Below are 18,897 nucleotides of genomic sequence, written 5' to 3'. Positions count from 1 at the left end.
TCAAAACAGGAAAAGAATTACAAACTTCCTAACAGCAGCCAGACATTACTATAGTCTGGGTGTTGATATTTAGTGTACAAAAGAATTCCTTTTGTCCTATGAGGAACTTAGCTCTACCACATCTGAAATATGAAGACAGTTAGCATATTGATAAGGTTTTTTTAAAAAGAAGAAAGTATTTCCTTATGAAAAGTCATTCTCAGCATTTTCTAAAAGAGAAAAGTATTAATATGCACTTGATTTTGATGCTATTAAAAATAGGATACTTGCTATAAAAACTAATAAGAACCCAATGACTTTTGGGGCTATACTGCAGCAAATCTAGTTGTGAAAATCAAGCTTACAGCCTATTATCTCTAAGCGATGGACTGGGGGAAACAGATGAGACAACCAACACAGAAGAACTACACCACTTACTAGGCATAAAAGTAAAAAAAATGAATACCTTCGACTTTAGAATCAAGAGTTTTGCTTACTTGTTTTTGTTTTGTAATCATTAAGTTCTGTATTGCAAAAAGGCTAGATTTTTTTTTTTCTCAACCCAAATCTTGAGTAAATCCATCTTTTTCTACAGGACTGGGGAAACTTAGTATGTAACTTATTTTTGTCAGCATCAGATAGCTATGAAGTAAGAGTCACACCAAAAACGTTTACTGATTCCCATTTTCAATGCCTAAAAAAAAAAACAAAGTTTGTTTTCCAGCTCAAGATTATAGTTCTGAATGCATAATCCCAAAACTTCATAGTCTGTATGTGATATAGAATGATCATGTATTTAAAAAACTGGTGGTAAAATCAGAGACAGAATTACTGCAAAGCTAATGAAGCACAAGCTACAAGGCTCTTTTGCACAGTCCCCTTCTAAGGCACTGAGAAGGACTCTAGCAATGAATTTAATAATCATACGCTTTTGTACAATTTGTAAAAGTGAGATATATTCACTAAAGTTAGTTAAGACCAGTGTCTCTTTTCATTATGACTTCTTCATCACCTTCCCTCCCGTTAAGTGTGTCAGAGTGGCTGGCCACAACACAGGCATCTTAGGATCCAGCTAAGAGGAGGTTGAGTTAGGGATATATTTACCTTAGGATTTAGTAGGAACTAGCCAAGCAAGTTCAAGAGTGACTTCTAGCAATTCTCCTACCACCTCGTATACTAACTCATTCATAATCATGATACAAAGATGGAGGTCCAGAGGTCATGGTATGAATGTGTCTTAAGATGCCTAGTACTGGAATTACGTAGCTAAGTCAAGAATAAATTTGAGAGAGGTCTTCTCAAATTTGACAACAATTTTAAAAATTGAGAAGATATTATTAATAAGTTTAATAAGGAGTTGTAAACTAAAACAAAAGCTTTTCTTCTATCAATAAAAAAAAATATAGGACTCTAATTCCACCTATGAAAGATTACCTGCCAAGGTATTGGCCTCCCATTGTAAATGGGAAAACCAGACAAAATATATAAAACATGGTTTTCAGATAGCACACAAAAAGACAGTGCAGAATTGTGATCTCTGAAGAGAGGATCATGAATTAATAGTGGGGCTAAATTAGTTCCAAAATAAAGGCTCCAATAACAGGCTTAAAGGCAAGCCTTGAAAGGATAAAACAACGTACTTAACTGCACAACAGAACACATCAAACAGTCTTTAATGAAATGCAACAAAATCCAGTACCCAACAGTAAAATTCACAAGGTCTAGCATCCAGCCAAAAGTTATCAGGCATGCAAAGAAGTGATAAATTATAACCCATAATCAGTAGAAAAATTAATTAATTAGAAACATATCCAGAAACTCAGCCCCAGACTGGGAGAACATATTTACAAAAGACATATCAGATGGAGGACTGTTATCCAAAATACACAAAGAACTCTTAAAACTCAACAATAAGAACACAAATAACCCAATTTAAAAATGGACCAAAGACCTTAACAGAAACCTTGCCAAACAAGATATACAGATGGCAAATATGCATGTGAAAAGATGCTCCACAAGATACGTCATCAGGGAAATGCAAATTAAAACAACCTTGAGATATCACTACACATCTACTAGATTCGCTGAAATCCAGAATATTGACGACACCAAATGCTGGCAAGAAAGTGCAGCAACATGAAGTCTCCTTCATTGCTAGTATGAGTGCAAAATGATACAGCCACTTTGGAAGACAGTTTGGAGGTTTCTTAGAAAACTAAACATAGTCTTATCACATGATCCAGCAATTGTGCCCCTTGATATTTACACACTAAGATGAAAACTTACAAAAACCTGCACACGGATGTTTATTGAAGCTTTATTCATAATTGCCAAAACTTGGAAGCAATCAAGATGTCCTTCAGTAGGTGAATGGATAAGTAAACTGTGGTACATCGAGACAATGGAATATATCATTCACCACTAAAAGAAATGAGCTATCAAGCCATGAAAAGACATGGAGGACACTTAAACGCTTTCTTTTAAAAGCAATTTGAAAAGGCTATAATACTACATGACTCCAACTATATGACATTTTGGAAAAAGCAAACTATGGAGACAATAAAAATAGCAATGGCTGCCAGGGGTTAATGGTTAGGGAGGAATTAACAGGCAGAGCATGGAGGATTTTTAGGGCAGTGAAACTACTCTAAACGGTGATACATGTCATTATACATTTATCCAAACCTATAGAATGTACACCAAGAGTGAACCCTAATGTAAACTATGGACTCTGAGTGAAAATGATGTGTCGATGCAGGTTCATCGATTGTAACAAATGTACCACTCTGGTGGGAAATGGCAATAATGGGGAGGCTATGCATGCGTGGAGACAGGAGGTATATAAGAAATCTCTCTGTGTTCCACTCAGTTTTGCTGTGAATCTAAATACCAGCAAAAACATCTTTCAAAACACAGACTGTTTAAATGAACAAAAGCTGAGAAAATTCATCACAAGTAGATATGTACAAAAATAAATGTAAAAGAAGTTCCTCAGTCAGAGGAAAATGACAGCAGGTAGAAATACGGACCTACACCAAAGAACAATGAGCACCAGAAATGGTAAACATGTGGACAAATACAAAAGTACATTTTTCTCATTTTTAATCTCTTTAAAGGATAATTATTTGTTTGTTTATATTTATTATAATAATATAATAAGGTTTATAAAATATGTAGAACTAAAACGTGTGACAATAAGAGTACAAAGGATAGGGAGGATTATTTCTATATTATTTGAATGCAGATTGTGATAAGTTAAAGATATGTACTGAAAAACCTAAAGCAACAACTAAAACCAGCCAATTACTGGAGATCAAATAACTTTTTAAAGGACAGGAAAGCAGAGAAGAAGGGGAAAAATCAAGATGGTATAAACACAAAACAAATAAGATGGTAGACAAAGTAAAATAGTATCAATAATTACATTAAATATCACAGTCTAAACACTATAATCTAAAACATAAACGTCACATTGAAAAAAAAAAGGAGGATCCAACTATATGCCCTCTATAAGAAATCCACCTTAAATATAGAGATAGGTTAAAAAGTAAAAGGATGGAAATATATATATCCTGTAAATACCACTCAAAACAAACAGCTATGTTAATATCAATTAAAGCAGACTTCAGGACAAGGAAAACACCAGAGATAAAGAGGTACATTTCACAATTATAAAGGAGTCCATTATACAAGAAGATATACAATTTTAATGTATATGCATCTCAGAGCTTAAAAATACATGAGGCTAAAACTGTCAGAACTGAAAGAAAAAATATACAAATCCTCAGTTATAGTTGTATATTCTAAGAATCCTCCCTAATAAGTGAAAACAAAAACAAAAACACAACATTAAGCATATAAAAAGACTTAACACTATCGACAAACTTGACCTAATTGACGTAAAAACACTCTACCCACCAACAGAAAAATATGCATTCTTTTCAAGTTTCAATGGAACATTCACCAAGAACAACCATATTCTGGGCCAGAAAACAAGTTTCAATGAATTAAAAAAAAAATGAAATAAAATAGAGTATTTTCTCTAACCACAATCCAATCTATTAATTAAACCAGAAATTAATAACAGAAGATACCTGGGGGGAAAAAATCTCTAAATATTTGAAAAATAAACAAAACACTTCTACATAATCATGGGTAATAGAAGAAATCATGAAAAAAATTAAAAATATTTTGAATTGAATGAAAATAAAATATCAAACCTTTTAGGATATTGCTAAAGCAGTACTTAGAGGGAAATTTATAGTATTAAATGTTATTTCTTCTTAAATAAAAAGAAAGCTCTAAAATTAAAGACCTATATATACACATCTGAAGAAATCAAGAAAAGAAAAACAAATGAAATCCAAAATAAGCTAAGCAGAAAGGACATAATAAAAATAATAAAAATAATAAAAAAAAGATAAAACCAATAAAAGCAAATGCTTTGAGAAGATCAATCAAATTAATAAATTTCAAGATGGAATCAACTAGGAAAGAAAAAGACACAAATGACCAATATTAGAAAGAAAAAAGGAGATGGAATTACAGACCTTACAGACATTTCTGGATTTTTCTATCTCATTATTCTAGTCACCATGGTTCAAGGCCATGTAATTCTTTTGATTTTTCTCTCACTCACAGCAATCAGTTAATCACCAAGTCCAATCTTTGCAATGTTTTTCTCATCTGCTTAATTTTTTCCCCTATCAAAATCACTTCATCACTTGGATTTCATGTTGTATTACCTCCCAAGGAGGGACCACTCTCCTCTAATTCATCTCCTTGCTTCCAGACTCTCCTTCCTAAAATCCCTCCATGCATTAACTAATTTATTTACCTAAAAAGTATTATGTGGCACCTTCCAAGTACCAAATAATGAACTTGTTATTGAGGATACATGGTTCCTGCTATCAAAGATCTCACTCTAGTGAAGGAGATTGACATTTACACAGATAAGTACAATGCAGTATTATAACTACACTACGGATATGCATAAAGTTTAATAAGACAAACAGAAGAAGAAGTAATGAACTCTGTCTGGGAGAGGAAGACATGCAAGGCTTCAGAGAAGTCATGATGTTTAAGCTGCATCTTAAAGAACAAGTAATTCTCAGGCAAAGGGAATAGCATAGATAAAGACAAAAACATATGAAAAGCTTGGTTATGCTAAGTGAAACAAGCCAGACAAAGAAAGACAAACATAGCAAGTATCAGTTATATGTGGAATCTAAAAAAAAAGTCACCCTTGTAGAAACAGAGGGTAGAAAAGTGGTTGCCAGGGGCTGGGGGATGGGATAAATAGGGAGAGGTTGGTAAAAGAGCACACATTTTTAGCTATGAGACAAATGAGGTCTTGGGATCTAATGTAAAACATGGTGATTATAGTTGATAACATCACATTGTATAAGCAAAATTTGCTAAGGGAGTAGAATTTAAATGATCTCACCAAAAAAAAAAAGATAAATATGTTAGGTAATGGATATGTTAACTAACTAGATGTGGGGAATCCTTTCACACTATTTATGTACATCAAATTGCCACAATGTACATTTCAAATATCTTACAATTTTATATGTCTATTATAACTCAATAAGGCTGAAATTTAAAAAAGGATTACTAAATAATTAATATGTAAAATGCATGTTATCTTTTTAGAACAGAGCCTGGCATATAGGATTCACTATATAATAATTAATAATATTATTGTTGTTGTTGGCTCTGGGTAACACATGAACTATTCAAAGCCATCATTTCTTAATCTGAAAAATGGCACAAATAGATGGCCTCTATGGTCCCTTACTAGTCTAAATGTCAATGTTTATGATCCTTAATATTATAAAATATAAACTATTATCTCAAGAAACCTACTCTATTCTGTTAAATTTCTATTTAAGTCTATTATTATTTAATAAAGCCCAAGAACAGGGTATAATAGTATAAAAATATTCTCTCTAGTTGAGAAATAGTGTCATATTAAATTGTTGTAAGTAAAAATAAGTTTAGCAAATCTGTAAAATAAAAGCTAGAAAGGAAGTTTTTATAAATAAATGTAAAATATACATACATTTAGTCTCCAGAGATGTTTGTTTATTCATTGATTTGCATAAAGAAATAAAACTAAATCAGGATCCACAGAAACAAAGCCATTTCATTATCAGGAAACCTTGCTTATTTAAGCTCTTCTTTTCCTCCTCCCTCTTAAGAAGATTCCCACAAAAGGTGATGTCACACTGAATCTAACTATGCAAAGGAAAAACCTGAAATAGTACTTTAACACTGTCAAAGCTTTGAACTACATGTCATCATAGACATACACACCTTGCTGTTGGCTAGAATCCAACCATGTAAGTACTTAAAAGAATTTAAAATAATCATTTTTTAGTATGCCTACTCCCACTACAGCAGGAAACTACAGGTTCCAACCCCTAAAAAGATAATCTCTGGATGAAAACTATAAAACACAATTTGAATTCAAGCATGTTGGTTACATTCAACTTTAATTATAGGCGATTCTTTTAGAATTTGCTTTGAAAATAAAGAATCTCTTTGAGAAATATGTCACTGACATCTACAATGTGAACTCAGACAAAACAACAAACAATGTAAAAGAATGGATACCATTTTAAAGAATGTATGATTAATAACAGTCATTTGTTTCTCAAGCTGCTACTGGAACTGCAAAATACAGTCTGTCCTCTTATCTCAGAGGAACAGTTGTCCTGTCTCCTTTCCAACTCGCCTCCCACCACTGGACTTAATAACCTTTCCTTCTGTCACCCACACTTTTGCCTAAAAACTATGCTTAAGTTTTATAGCTATATCTGTATCTGTGTCTATATCCCTATTTTTGAATCTGTCTCTATCTCTATATAATGTATCAGCAATCTCTCTTCTCAATGCAGCTGTTGCCTCAAACTACAATCTTATTTTTCTTTTACTAACGTATTTCCAGGGAAAAAAAGTAGTTTCCACTTTAAGCACTCACTCATTCCTTAGTCACCACATCTCTGAAGTAACTAAAGTCCTTTGTATTGGGTTGAATAATGTTCCCTCCCAGATTCATGCCAACCCTGAACCTGTGAATGTGACTTTATTTGGAAATGGGGTCTTTGCAGGTGTAATCAAGTTCAGATGAGATCATACTAGATTAGAGTGGGTCCTAAATCCAATGATTGACGTCCTAATAAGAGGAAGGAAATTTGGACATAGAGACACAGACACTCAGAGGGAAAATGGCCATGTGAAGAAGGAGCCAGCAATTAGAGTGACACAGCTACAAACCCATGAATGCCAAGGACTGCCAGTAACACCAGAAACTAGAAGGGGCAAGGAAGGATCCTTCCCTAGAGCCTTCGGAGGGAGCGTGGCTCCGCCGACACCTTGATTTCAGGCTTCTGTCCTCCAAAGAGTGAGAGAATAACTTTCTGTCGTGTTAAGCCACTCAGTTTGTGGTAATTTGTTACTAGGAAACGAATAGATCCTGCTAATCACAAAATCCAACAGTCCCTTATTATTCCTCATTTTCCTTGGTTTAAGAAAAACTTAACCGTACCTTTTATCCTAAAATTCCTTCATTGGATTTGGAGACTGCACTAACATCTTCATGAGCTCTTTTCCCTCCTTTTTGACTTTATGGTGGGCTTCCTGCAAAACTCTTTGCCCTTTTTTTCATTATTTCTCACATGGGATGACTCTTAATCTTGTGATTTCAATTACTGCTTCTACGTAGATAACTTCCAAACCTAAATCTTCAACTCTGACCTATCTTTTGAGCTTTAAATACTATGCTTTCAACAACAGTAATTTTTAAATTCTGTATTTTAGTTTATTTTTATTTATACAGACAATTTTCTAATAAGAGTTACATAGCCACTTATATGTGCTAAGCACTTTACATACATTATCTTGCACAGATTCACAATAACCTTATGAAGCCGTTACTATTATTATGCCCCAATTTAAAAATGAGAAAGCTGTGTGAGGCACTGAGTGGTTAAATAACTTGTCTAAGGTCCCACAGTCATTAAGTCGTAGAGCTGGGATACAAACATGCACGATTTCACTCAACACAGTGAGTCTTGAGTATTTGGGCAACTCAGATCTCTTTGAGAATTTGGTGAAAACTGTGGTCATTCTCCACAGAAAAATATGCAAAAGTTTTCCGTAAAATTTTAGAGAGTTCATGCATCTCTTAGAAGTCCATTTGTGCATCCCAAGTTAAGAAGATGTGTATTGGAAAAAGCTGAATCACTACAAATACATTAGCAATAAGGAAAAAATAACTGGACTCAACCGTCTAATTTGATTCTCTAGTAAAATATATTGTCTGCTCCAGGTAGCAAAGTAGTAGACCTTTATCATAAAGAAGATGGTGAACATCACACTCATTCATTCAACACTAATGTAATGAGTGATTCTCAATCTAGAAGGGAATACATAGCATATAAACAAATAATTACAATACAATGAAACAGTTATGAAAAGAACAATAATCTTTATGGATCTGTGGAAAATAATATAAAAGGCCAGTGGTGAACAAGGAGATCAGGTGGAAAAAGTCATTTAATTAGGTTAAAAAAATTCATGCAAGAGATGATTAGAGAGATTCTAACCTAAGGCAGTGGAATCAGTGATGAGAAAGGAACAGATTCAGTGGTTACTAAGGAGGAAAACACTGTCCAAGTTTAGGGGCTGATTCAGTGTAAAAGATGAGAGAGAGAGAGGAGACAAGAACAACTCTAAGATTTCTGAATAGGATGCATATGTGTAGAGATGCCATTGATTGAGGCAGAAAATAAGGAGAGAAGGGTGTTGAGGTGGGGAGAAAAAAAATTCCATTTGGACATGTTGGGTTTCAAATTGGATTGGGGCATCAACGTGCAGCTATCTACTCATAGGAAACATGATTAAGAATTCAGATAAAAGACTGGGTTAGCATTCTGGAGTCAAAGATATATTATGGACATAGTTGAAGAAATGAAATGGATGGATTATGTAAAGTGTGATGAATAAAATAACAAAGGGATCTGTAATCAGTCAGAGTCCTCCAGAGAAACAGAACCGATAGGAGATGTGTGTGTGTGTGTGGGTGTGTGTGTGTTTGTGTATTTTAAGGAGATTTATTCCAAGGACTGGCTCACATGATTGTGGGGGCTTGGCATTTTGAAACCTGAAGGGCAGGCAAGTCTGAAATTTTTAGGGTTGTCTGGCCAGCAGGCTGGAAACTCAGGAACTCAGGCAGAGGTTGATGCTGCTGTCTTGAGGTAGAATTTCTTTTTCTCCAGGAAACCTCAGTTTTTGCTCTAAGGCCTTCTATCATTGAATGAGGCCCACACACATTATCTCCTTGAAGTCAACTGATTGTAGATGTTAACCACATCTGCAAAATACTTTCACAGCAGCACTACATTAGTGTCTGATTAAATAACTGGATACTATCACTTAGCCACGCTCACACAAACAACTAACCATCACAGGAGTACAGACAGTACTCAACAGTCAATGGGAAAACAAAAGTCTGCAAATACCAACAAGTAGTGAGAGAGGTAGAGAACTTGAAAAAAGGGACCACAGAAGCCAAAAAAGAAAAGATCATCAAGAAGATGATCAAAAGTTTCAAGCACTAAGCAGGGATCACGTGAGAGAAGAGCAAAAATCTATTCACGGAATTTGACATTAAGTAGTTAATTGTGACCCCAGTAAGATCTGTTTTGGTGGCATTTAGGGAAGGGGGCAAGATTGCAGTGAATTGAAAAGTGAAAGGGAGTTGAGGAAGTAAAGGCCTGATGGCAATATATTAGTAGGAACAATAACTGAAACGTTACAAAAAACATTTTCCCTTTCTTCAGATGGGGCCTCCTCGCTTCCAAATTATTTGGGTCTTCCCCAAAATTTTTGGGTTCTACCACTCCCTGAGGGGCCACCCCAGCAACAGATGCTGTCACAGCTGTTGAGATGCCAAGCATTATGGAAATTAGCTTCGTGTCACCGATGACCAATTAGAGATTACAATGGAAATGCTGGCAATACTTTTAGGAGACATAAGAGAATCCTTAGAAAAGTTTTCAATGTATCTGTAGAAAGAAATGCAAACGTATTCATTAATAAGTATTACTTTAAAAAACCATTGGTAATCTATATACTTTCCTGGAATCAGAAAAGATTCAGACGTCTGTTATACGCCCAGTTTTGTTAAGCAGTCATACTTAAAGTTTGGCTGACTAAAGATGAGCATACTTAATAAAAAGGGCATTTATGAGAAATGGGTGCATAGAATTATTATGATAGTTAAACTGAAATTGATTTTTATTGATACGTCTTAGTTTGTCTCTAATGAAATCAAGGAGAAGCATTATTTGGCGTGAAAATGCCATCTAAAATATTTGGATTTCAGGGCTGGCCCCGTGGCCGAGTGGTTAAGTTCACGTGCTCCGCTGCAGGCGGCCCAGTGTTTCCTTCGTTCAAATCCTGGGCGTGGACATGGCACGGCTCATCAAACCATGCTGAGGCAGCGTCCCACATGCCACACCTAGAAGCAGCCACCACGAAGAATATATACAACTATGTACTGGGGGGCTTTGGGGAGAAAAAGGAAAAAATAAAATCTTTAAAATACTTGGATTTCACAACCGGTAGGAATTTGCTTGATATATAATCTTAATACTTGTTTGATACAAGAATAATCTTATCTGCGTTTCTTAAATAAAAACATATACACAAATTATTTGGGCCTCCCCAAGGCTAAAACTTCTTTACAAAGGACTTCTCTCAGCATTCAGGAGAAAGGCCATTGGATCTATGAATTAAAACTAAAATGTTATAAAATATTTCTTTTTTAACACTGGTTCTGGGGTAGAGGACATATGCTTAAATTATAGGCTAATCATGATACATATGGTTTTATTGTTGATGAAGATTTTGCCTAATTCAATAAATATTTCTGCAGACCCAATAGGTGCAAATACTTTGGTAAATGAGCTGCCCCTTCTTATTTCTATTTCCCATTTAAAAGCAAAAGATAAAAGACTAAATAAAATAAAATCACTGAAGGAAGAAAGTGAAATATTTTTTAAAGGCAACAGTGAAAACAAATACTATCCAGAAGCACAACCAAGGGCAAGGCAAGCACCCCCTGTAAAAAACATGACACTTTATCACGTGGAAAGTTGGAGGAATACCGCAGGAAGGGCTTCTTAATCATAGCTGAAAGCGTCTGAAGTTTTCACCATCAGAGAGACTAAGACTGGGCCTCCAAAAAAGGTATATGCAATGTGTTTTTACTGCCGGCCTGCCCACTGGCAGGCAGCATCGACTGTTCTTCCTCCCATCATCATCATCTTCAGCAGCAGCAGAGCAGCAGCAGCAGGCTCCCCAGGCTCTCAAAGGTCAGTCTCAGCCTCAAACTCTTGGTTATTGTCAGTTCCTCCACACTAAATAGATGTGTTTAGATGAAAGTTTTGAGTATAATTATTTTTACCAAGCAGAACTGATCACTTTTGAATCTTTTCTAGCTGTAGTGAGTCAAAAATTACTGAATGTGTATCATGTGCAAAATAGCATGCTAACTATGGTGGAAAGAGGGGATAGTGGCCAGCAGAGTAGAAAAATAAAATATAATCCTTCCCCTTAAGATTATTAATTTGTTTCGTTCCTTTGGCTCGAATTCAACCAGGCCTAAAATGTGCTTGGCATGGAGATTAAAAAATGAAACTAATCAAGTCTTCTGCCTTTCAAGGACTCACATCTAACTCAACATCAGTTTGTTGAGATCAACAAGGATTTAGACGTCAGCATATTAAAGTTGAAGGACCCAGAGATAGGCAGGATAACATAGCAGTTTAAAGTTTTGGAATCAAATGCAGTCAGGCTCCAACCCCAGGCCTAAACACTCTGCATTTTAGTTTCCTCATTAATAAGATATAATAGGCAATATTACATATATTTCATAAGGTTGCTGTGCCAATTAAATGAGAAAACTTATTTCAGAACATTGAGTATGATTCCTAGCATATGGCAGATTATTAAAACATCTAGTCTAACTCTTTCATTTAGTAGATGAAAACACTGAGACTCCAAAAGAATGTCTAAGGTTAGTGATGAGACAAATTGGGACTAAAACCCAGAGTGATTTAACTGGGAGAACCAGGCTTCACTGTGACAGTTAGGGATTCAAGAAAGTGTGCTAAGGCAGTTTTCATGTATTTTACAATAGCCCAAGTATTCAAAAATTTTAAGCAGATGATATTACTTATACTAAAATAACAATAAGCCATTATTTTCTTTAATGCCTTTTCAAGACTCGCACAAATATCAATTTTCTGCTTTAGTGCCAGTAACTGTCATAACTCTTTCCTTTGCTTTTCACTAGAATACAGGTTTTTTTTTAAAAAAAGGTAAACTTTTTGGGAAAATAAACCTGTTTCATTATGCTGACAATTGCCTTTGAGTTTACTTTCTCTTTTGCCCTTTCTCTGCTTTTCTCCTTTGCTATTCTTTACCACAACATAGAGACACAGTTCTTTTGAAGAATGTATCACACTAACCTACCTTCATCTTCCCCTTGGCTCTTCTCTATTTTCAGTATTGATGATTCACGTTGGTAGAATTGTAACTGAACTACTGAACAGTGGGCCAGCACTTGATTTTCATAGCACCCAAAGGAAACAGATGAGCTACAGAGATCCCTTGGAGGCCTGGGTCAGGCAGTGGAAGGGAAATCTGAAGGGGCAGCCACGAAGTCAAGATGCTTAGGCCTCACTGGCGTGATCAAGCCACCAGACTTTATTGTGTTCCAGCCTGTAAATCTTAACGATGCTGCTTTTCCCTCCCTTCCTCACTAATCTCTGAGACAGTGGGTATTGTGGAAAGAACTTAAGTTTTGGAGTCAGCTGAACTAAGTTTAAATCTGGGTTCCACCACTTACCAGCTTTGTGTCTTTGATTAAGTTACTAAACCTTCCTAAACTTTAATACACTTATCTGTAAAATGGACCTTATACCTATTTACCCGGATTATGGTAAAGGTTAACCGAATAATGAATAAAAACATCTAACTTGTAGCAAGCTCTTAGCAAGACTCCTCCTGTGATCCTGATTTTGACTTGAGGCTGATCTCCTGTATTCTTTATTTTTTATTACTCATTTAAAGATAGGCATTTAACTCAATGATGAAGGCATATTGGAGGGAACATTATTGAGTTATTGACAGGTTATTTTTAGACAAGTGGCTTTCTGTTTGGAAAAGAAACAATTTTAGATCCTATCATGTAACCTAAAATCAAATGTCATTTTGAAAAATAATGTACTATGTATAATGGTATACAGAAGTATTAGTAACTAAAACGTTAAGCAAGAGATTTGCTTTGCGTTAGTTTTGGGAATGCTTTCATTGTAAGTGATGTGTGTGATTTTTTTTGTTGTATTTAGTATATTTACACATAGTGAAATACACAGATCTTAAGTGTAAAGTTAGATAGGCTTTGACAAATGTATACATCCATGTAACCAAAAACCAATTAAGATATCACCCCAGAAAGTTCCCTAGAGGACTTTTCCAGTCAAGTGCCACCCCCAAAAGCAACCACCTATGATAGACCCCAGAGACTAGTTTTGCCTGTTTTTAAATTTCACATAAATGGGATCAAGCAGTATTTTTCCCTCTGTCTGGCTTCTTTTGATCAGCATGTTTCTGATATTCATCCATCTTGCTGTGTGAACCAGTAATTCATTTTGAATTGCTTATAGTATAGTATTCCATTGTAAGACTTTATCACAGCGTTTTTTTTAATCCATTCTCCTTTTGATGGGCATTTGGGTTGTTCCCAATTTCTGGCCATTATGCATAAAACTGCTACAAAAACATATACAAGTCTTTTTGTGGGCATATGTATTCATTTCTCTTGGATAAATAACAGAAATCAAATGGGTTAGGTCATAGGATAGATGCGTGTTTAACTGCCAAACAGGTCTCCAAAGTGCTTTTATCATTTTACACTCTATTAGCAATGTATGAGAATTCAGGGGCTCTACATCCTCACCAACATTTGATGGTGTTAATTTTTAAAATGTTAGCCATTCTAACAAGTGTAAAGTGGTGTCTCATGTTAATATTAATTTGCATTTCTCTAATGACTAATTATGCTGAGTATCTTTTCCTGTGCTTACTAACCATTAATAAATCTTTTCTGGTGAAGGGTGATTCAACTTACTTTTTAAAATTGGGTTGCCTTCTTATTTTTGAGTGTGAAATATATATATATTTGTCCTGGTTCCTGACACAGAGCTCCTAAAACCCTTGCAAATGGGGTGCTAGGAGGATCTTTTGTTCTAATATTTAATCTTTGACTCGAGTTCCTGACACAGAGCTCCTAAGAACTTGGTAATTTCCTGAGTGATAGGAGCATCTGACACAGAGCTCCTAAATCCCTTGGAATTTCCCCAGTGACAGGAACATCTTTTGTTCTAATGAGGTGACTTGGTGGGCTCCTGGATAGGGGCTGGTCACCAAAGATGAAGCCATGATTAGAAGCTTGGAACTTTCAGCCCCACCTCCCATTCTCTGTGAATGTAATCACTAATCATGCCCATGTAATGGAGCCTCCACAAAAACCCAAAAGGAAGGAATTCAGAGAGGGGAGAGAAGCTGGAAATGGAGTTAATACTGAACCATGCCTATGTGATGACGCCTCCATAAAAATCCCAATAGTACGAGCTTCAGGGAGCTTCCCAGTTGGTGAACACATCTACGTCCTGGGAGGGTGGCCCACCCCAATTCCACAGGGATAGATCTTGTGCTTGGGACTCTTCCGGACCTCGCCCTATATATCTTTTCATCTGGCTATCCTTTATCACATCCTTTATTGTACAAAAAACTGGCAAACATATGTGTTTCTCTGAGTTCTGTGAGTTGTTCTAGTAAATGATAGAACCCAAGGAAGAGGTGCGTGGGTACCCTCAATTTGTAGCCAAGTCAGACAGAAGTTGTAGGTAACCTGGTGTGGTATTCTGCTTTATAATAAGAAATGTATATTTGGTCTTTGTCCACTGTTCCTGGCACATAATTCCTAAAACTTTATAGTTTCCTGTATAAGATCCACAGAGACATCTTTTTTGTTATAATGTCTGGCCTTTTGTCATTGGTTGCTGAAATAGCTCCAGAGCCATAAAGGTGAAAGGAGTGTCTTGTTATTCACAAGCCTCTTTCAACCACACCAGAGTTTATGTTAGTGAGATGACTTTTGGAAATCTCCTAAGGATGGGGGCTGGTTGCTAGGGGAAGCAACCATGATGAAAGGGTTGGAACTTTCAATCCCACCCTAGACCTCTGCAGAGGGGAGAAGGGCTGGAAGGTTGGATCAATCACCAATGCCCAGTGATTTAATCAATCATGCCTATGTAATGGACCCTCCATATAAACCCAAAAGGAGGGGATTCAGAGAGCTTCTGGAGATGGTGGGAGAGTGGTAAGCCCAGAGAGCTTGGAAGCATTGTGGCCCTTTCCACATATCTTGCTATACGTTTCTTCCATCTGGCTGTTGCTGAGTTATATCCTTTTATAATAAACCAGTAATCTAGTAAGTTCTATGAGCTGCTCTAGCAAGTTACCCGAACCCAAAGAGGGGGTGGTGGGAACCTCCGACCCAGAGCCAGTTGGTCAAAAGCACAAGTAACAACCTGGACTTGTGACTGGCCTCTGAAGTGGGGGCAGTCTTGCGGGACTGAGTCCTTAACTCGTGGGATCTGACACTATCTCCAAGTAGATAGTGTCAGCACTGAGTTAAATTTGTGGGACACCCAATCAGTGTCTGCTGAGAATTGGAGAACTGCTTGGTTTTGGAAAAAAACACACATCATAGCTGGGGACCTACTACTTGTGATTTGTGTGTGAAGTTGGGGGAAGTCTTGTGAGAATGAGCCCTTAACCTGTGGCGTCTGTGCTAACTCAGGTTAGTGTCAGAATTGAAGTGAATTGAGTGAACTGACACTCAGCTGAAGTCAGAGAATTAATTGCTGTAGGAAAAAAACCCCACACACCCAGGTGTTAGAAATAGTGTGGTAGTAGTGTAAGAGTAAAAGAGAAATGTAGTTTTCCCTCTAAGAAGGATTTAATTATTTATTCAGATACAAGTCTTTTGTCAGATATATGTATTTTGAATATTTTCTCTAAATCTGTGGCTTGACTTTTCACTTAATAACATCTTTTGATGAGCAGATTATAATTTTGATGAAGTTTCATTTTATCAATCTTTTTTCTTTAGGGTTAGTGCTTTTTTGTACCTTTAATAAGAAATTACTTTCTGATTTGTTCTTTAGTTTTAAAAATTAACAGTTAATGAATAAGAATATATTTCAATTTTAAAGATATAAAAGTTCAGTAAAATATTATACATCATAATTTACACTGTTTCATTAATTTTCAAACACAACTATAAACTCAAAGTGGTCACATAAAATGACAGAATTGAAGTAATTTAAGTTCTATTTCTTTGCCTTTAAATCACTGTACTATCATTTATTTTGAATCTATTATTTTAAAAAAGGACTATGTATGTAGTATCACATGGGTTAGAGATATGAGCTGCACCTGAAGAAAATTCAAATGATTTCTAACCGTTATAAATCCCAAACCAAGGGTTGGCAAACTTTTCTGTAAGGGTCCAGATAGTAAATACTTCAGGCTTTGCAAGCTGTGCATGGTCTCTATAGCAACTTAACTTAGCCGTCCCAGTGTGAAAGCCACCACAGACAATATGTAAACAAAAGAACACAACTGTGTGCCAATAAAGCTTTATTTATGGGCACTGAAATTTGAATTTCATATATGATTTTCATGTCACAAAATATTGTTCTTCTTTTGATTTCAATCATTTACAAATCTAAAAACCATTCTTCACTCACAGGCTATACAAAAACAGGCGGCAGGCAGATTTGGCCTGAGGTCTACAGTTTGCTGCCCCCCGGCCAAGGGAAAGCTCAGTTTTATTAATATTCCTTGTCTCGCTTTGCGGGACAGGTTTACATCTAGTTCACTCTTACACTGAATACAGCCCTTTGAGTTCAGATCGCTTTACAAGAGAGGTGGCTCATTTCACCGCCCAACTTTGGTAGGCTGGAGAGTTTGTCTCCAGGACTCAGGAGCCTGAATTGTGCAAATGGAGCTCAGGGTCCAAACGCTTTTGAACAAATTCCTAGGGCAAAGGCAGCCTAAGTGCTACTTTCTCTAAGTTTCTGTCTTCATTTTGCTTTTGGCCTCTGAATTTTGAAAAATTTCTTGTCAGCTCAGTTATACATTTTATCCATCATCTATTGCCATTTTCAGTAGGAGGGTTATTCAGAGTATTTTGCCATTCTATAGAAACAGAGATCCTCTAATCAGAAGAAATTTTTATACACACTACCCAAAAGCTATGTGTCATTTTTACCCTCTTTCCTTAACTTATAATTTTTCAAAGTTTTGGAGGTTAAAGTCCTAGGGAGATTTTTAAGTTTCTTCCTAGGAGTTATCCTTCACTCAGGCTAACATCTCTTAAGAAGAAAAAGTATCAATATTGGTAAAATAGATTTAATACCTCTTGGCTACTTAAGTACCTATAAGTGTAGGCAGAAACCTTAATCAAGACTTAATTACTCTTTACAAACAAAATGTAAATCTATTATAAATGGTAAACAGAATTTTAAATTAAATCAATAAGAAGTACCAAATAGAGGAAACAACATTTTTAAAGAAGAGATCATTTTGTCTATTCAATCTTATTTGTTTGATGTAGGACTCAACAGGATTTCACAGGCCATCAGCTTTATAAGAATGATCATTCAAGTTTTATTCTATTTATATGCTCTTAACTGTCCACACTAGCACAATTTCTGAAACATATTCTCTAAACAAAGTTGTTGTAATCTAATTAAGAAGTATTTCCTAATTCTGATAATTTTCCTTGTATGGACAGCCTTTAACAGACTTTACCAAGTGGAAATTTCTGCTGTCAATTCAGTTTTTAAGCATCACTCAGACTTTTAATGTGTACATAAATTCCAAATTCCTTGCCTCCCCCCCCTTTTTTGGTGAAAACATTTATTTTCTTAGCAAATTTTAATTATGCAATAGTGTTATCAACTATAGTCACCATGCTATATATTAGATCTTCAGACTTTATTCATTTTATAGCTGAAAGTTTGTATCCTTTTACCAACCTCTCCCTATTTCTCTCACCCTCCAGTCCCTGGCAACAACTTTTCTACTCTGTTCCAATGAGTTTGATGCTTTCTTTCTTTAAGATGTAACATGTAATTTGTAGATGTAATCATGTAACATGTAATCATGTAAGATGTAACATGTAAGTATTTATCTTTGTCTGGTTTATTTCACTTAGCATAATGCCCTCAAGTTTCATCCATGTTGTTGTAAATAGCAGGATTTCCTTATTTTTCATGGCTGAGTAATATTCCATTGTACACATATGTCTCATTTTGTTTATCCATTCATCTGTTGATGGACACTTAGATTGTTTCCAATCCTGGCTACTATGAATGATGCTGCAAGGAACACAGGAGTGCAAATATCTCCTTGATATTGTTTTCATTTCCTTTGGACCATGGCCGTTTCTTGACATGATTAAAACTAACAACATAATTTAGGTTTTGCACATGTTTCAGTTTTGGTGGCCAGGCTTGCTTTTATTTTAGATGGTCTAAGGCTGTTGTAAAAGAATGTGGCTGTCCGTTGTCCCTGATTCCTGTGAGGTAGCCTCTAAATCCTTGGAATTTCTCCAGTGACAGGAGTGTCTTTGTTATTCATGGTTGGGTCCCAGAGAGTTTACCCTAAAGAGATGACTCATGATGGGGGCTGGACATGTCAGAAAGATCAATCATGTGATTAGAAGTTTGGGATTTTGAGCCACATGATATCAGCCCAACCTCCAGG

At 35.8% G+C, this 18,897-nt stretch overlaps 1 protein-coding gene and 1 long non-coding RNA gene across 4 annotated transcripts in view; one reads left to right on the top strand and one right to left on the bottom strand.

Moving 5' to 3' along the window:
- LOC106837771 (uncharacterized) overlaps positions 1 to 18,897 on the bottom strand; it is a 112,825-nt gene that overhangs the window by 73,985 nt on the left and 19,943 nt on the right. The window lies entirely within an intron of this gene.
- The window catches only part of DPH5 (diphthamide biosynthesis 5), a 63,852-nt gene continuing 56,114 nt past the window's right edge, over positions 11,160 to 18,897 (top strand). The window contains exon 1 of the mRNA XM_044748979.2: positions 11,160 to 11,363. Coding sequence (XP_044604914.2) covers positions 11,243 to 11,363 — 121 coding nt within the window. The 5' untranslated portion in view covers positions 11,160 to 11,242. The remainder of the gene's footprint in view (positions 11,364 to 18,897) is intronic.

The sequence above is a fragment of the Equus asinus genome, chromosome 16 (genome assembly GCF_041296235.1).
Source record: "Equus asinus isolate D_3611 breed Donkey chromosome 16, EquAss-T2T_v2, whole genome shotgun sequence".
NCBI lineage: Eukaryota > Metazoa > Chordata > Mammalia > Perissodactyla > Equidae > Equus > Equus asinus.
Note: the sequence above shows the minus strand (reverse complement) of the source record. Positions and strands in the feature narration are given on the sequence as shown.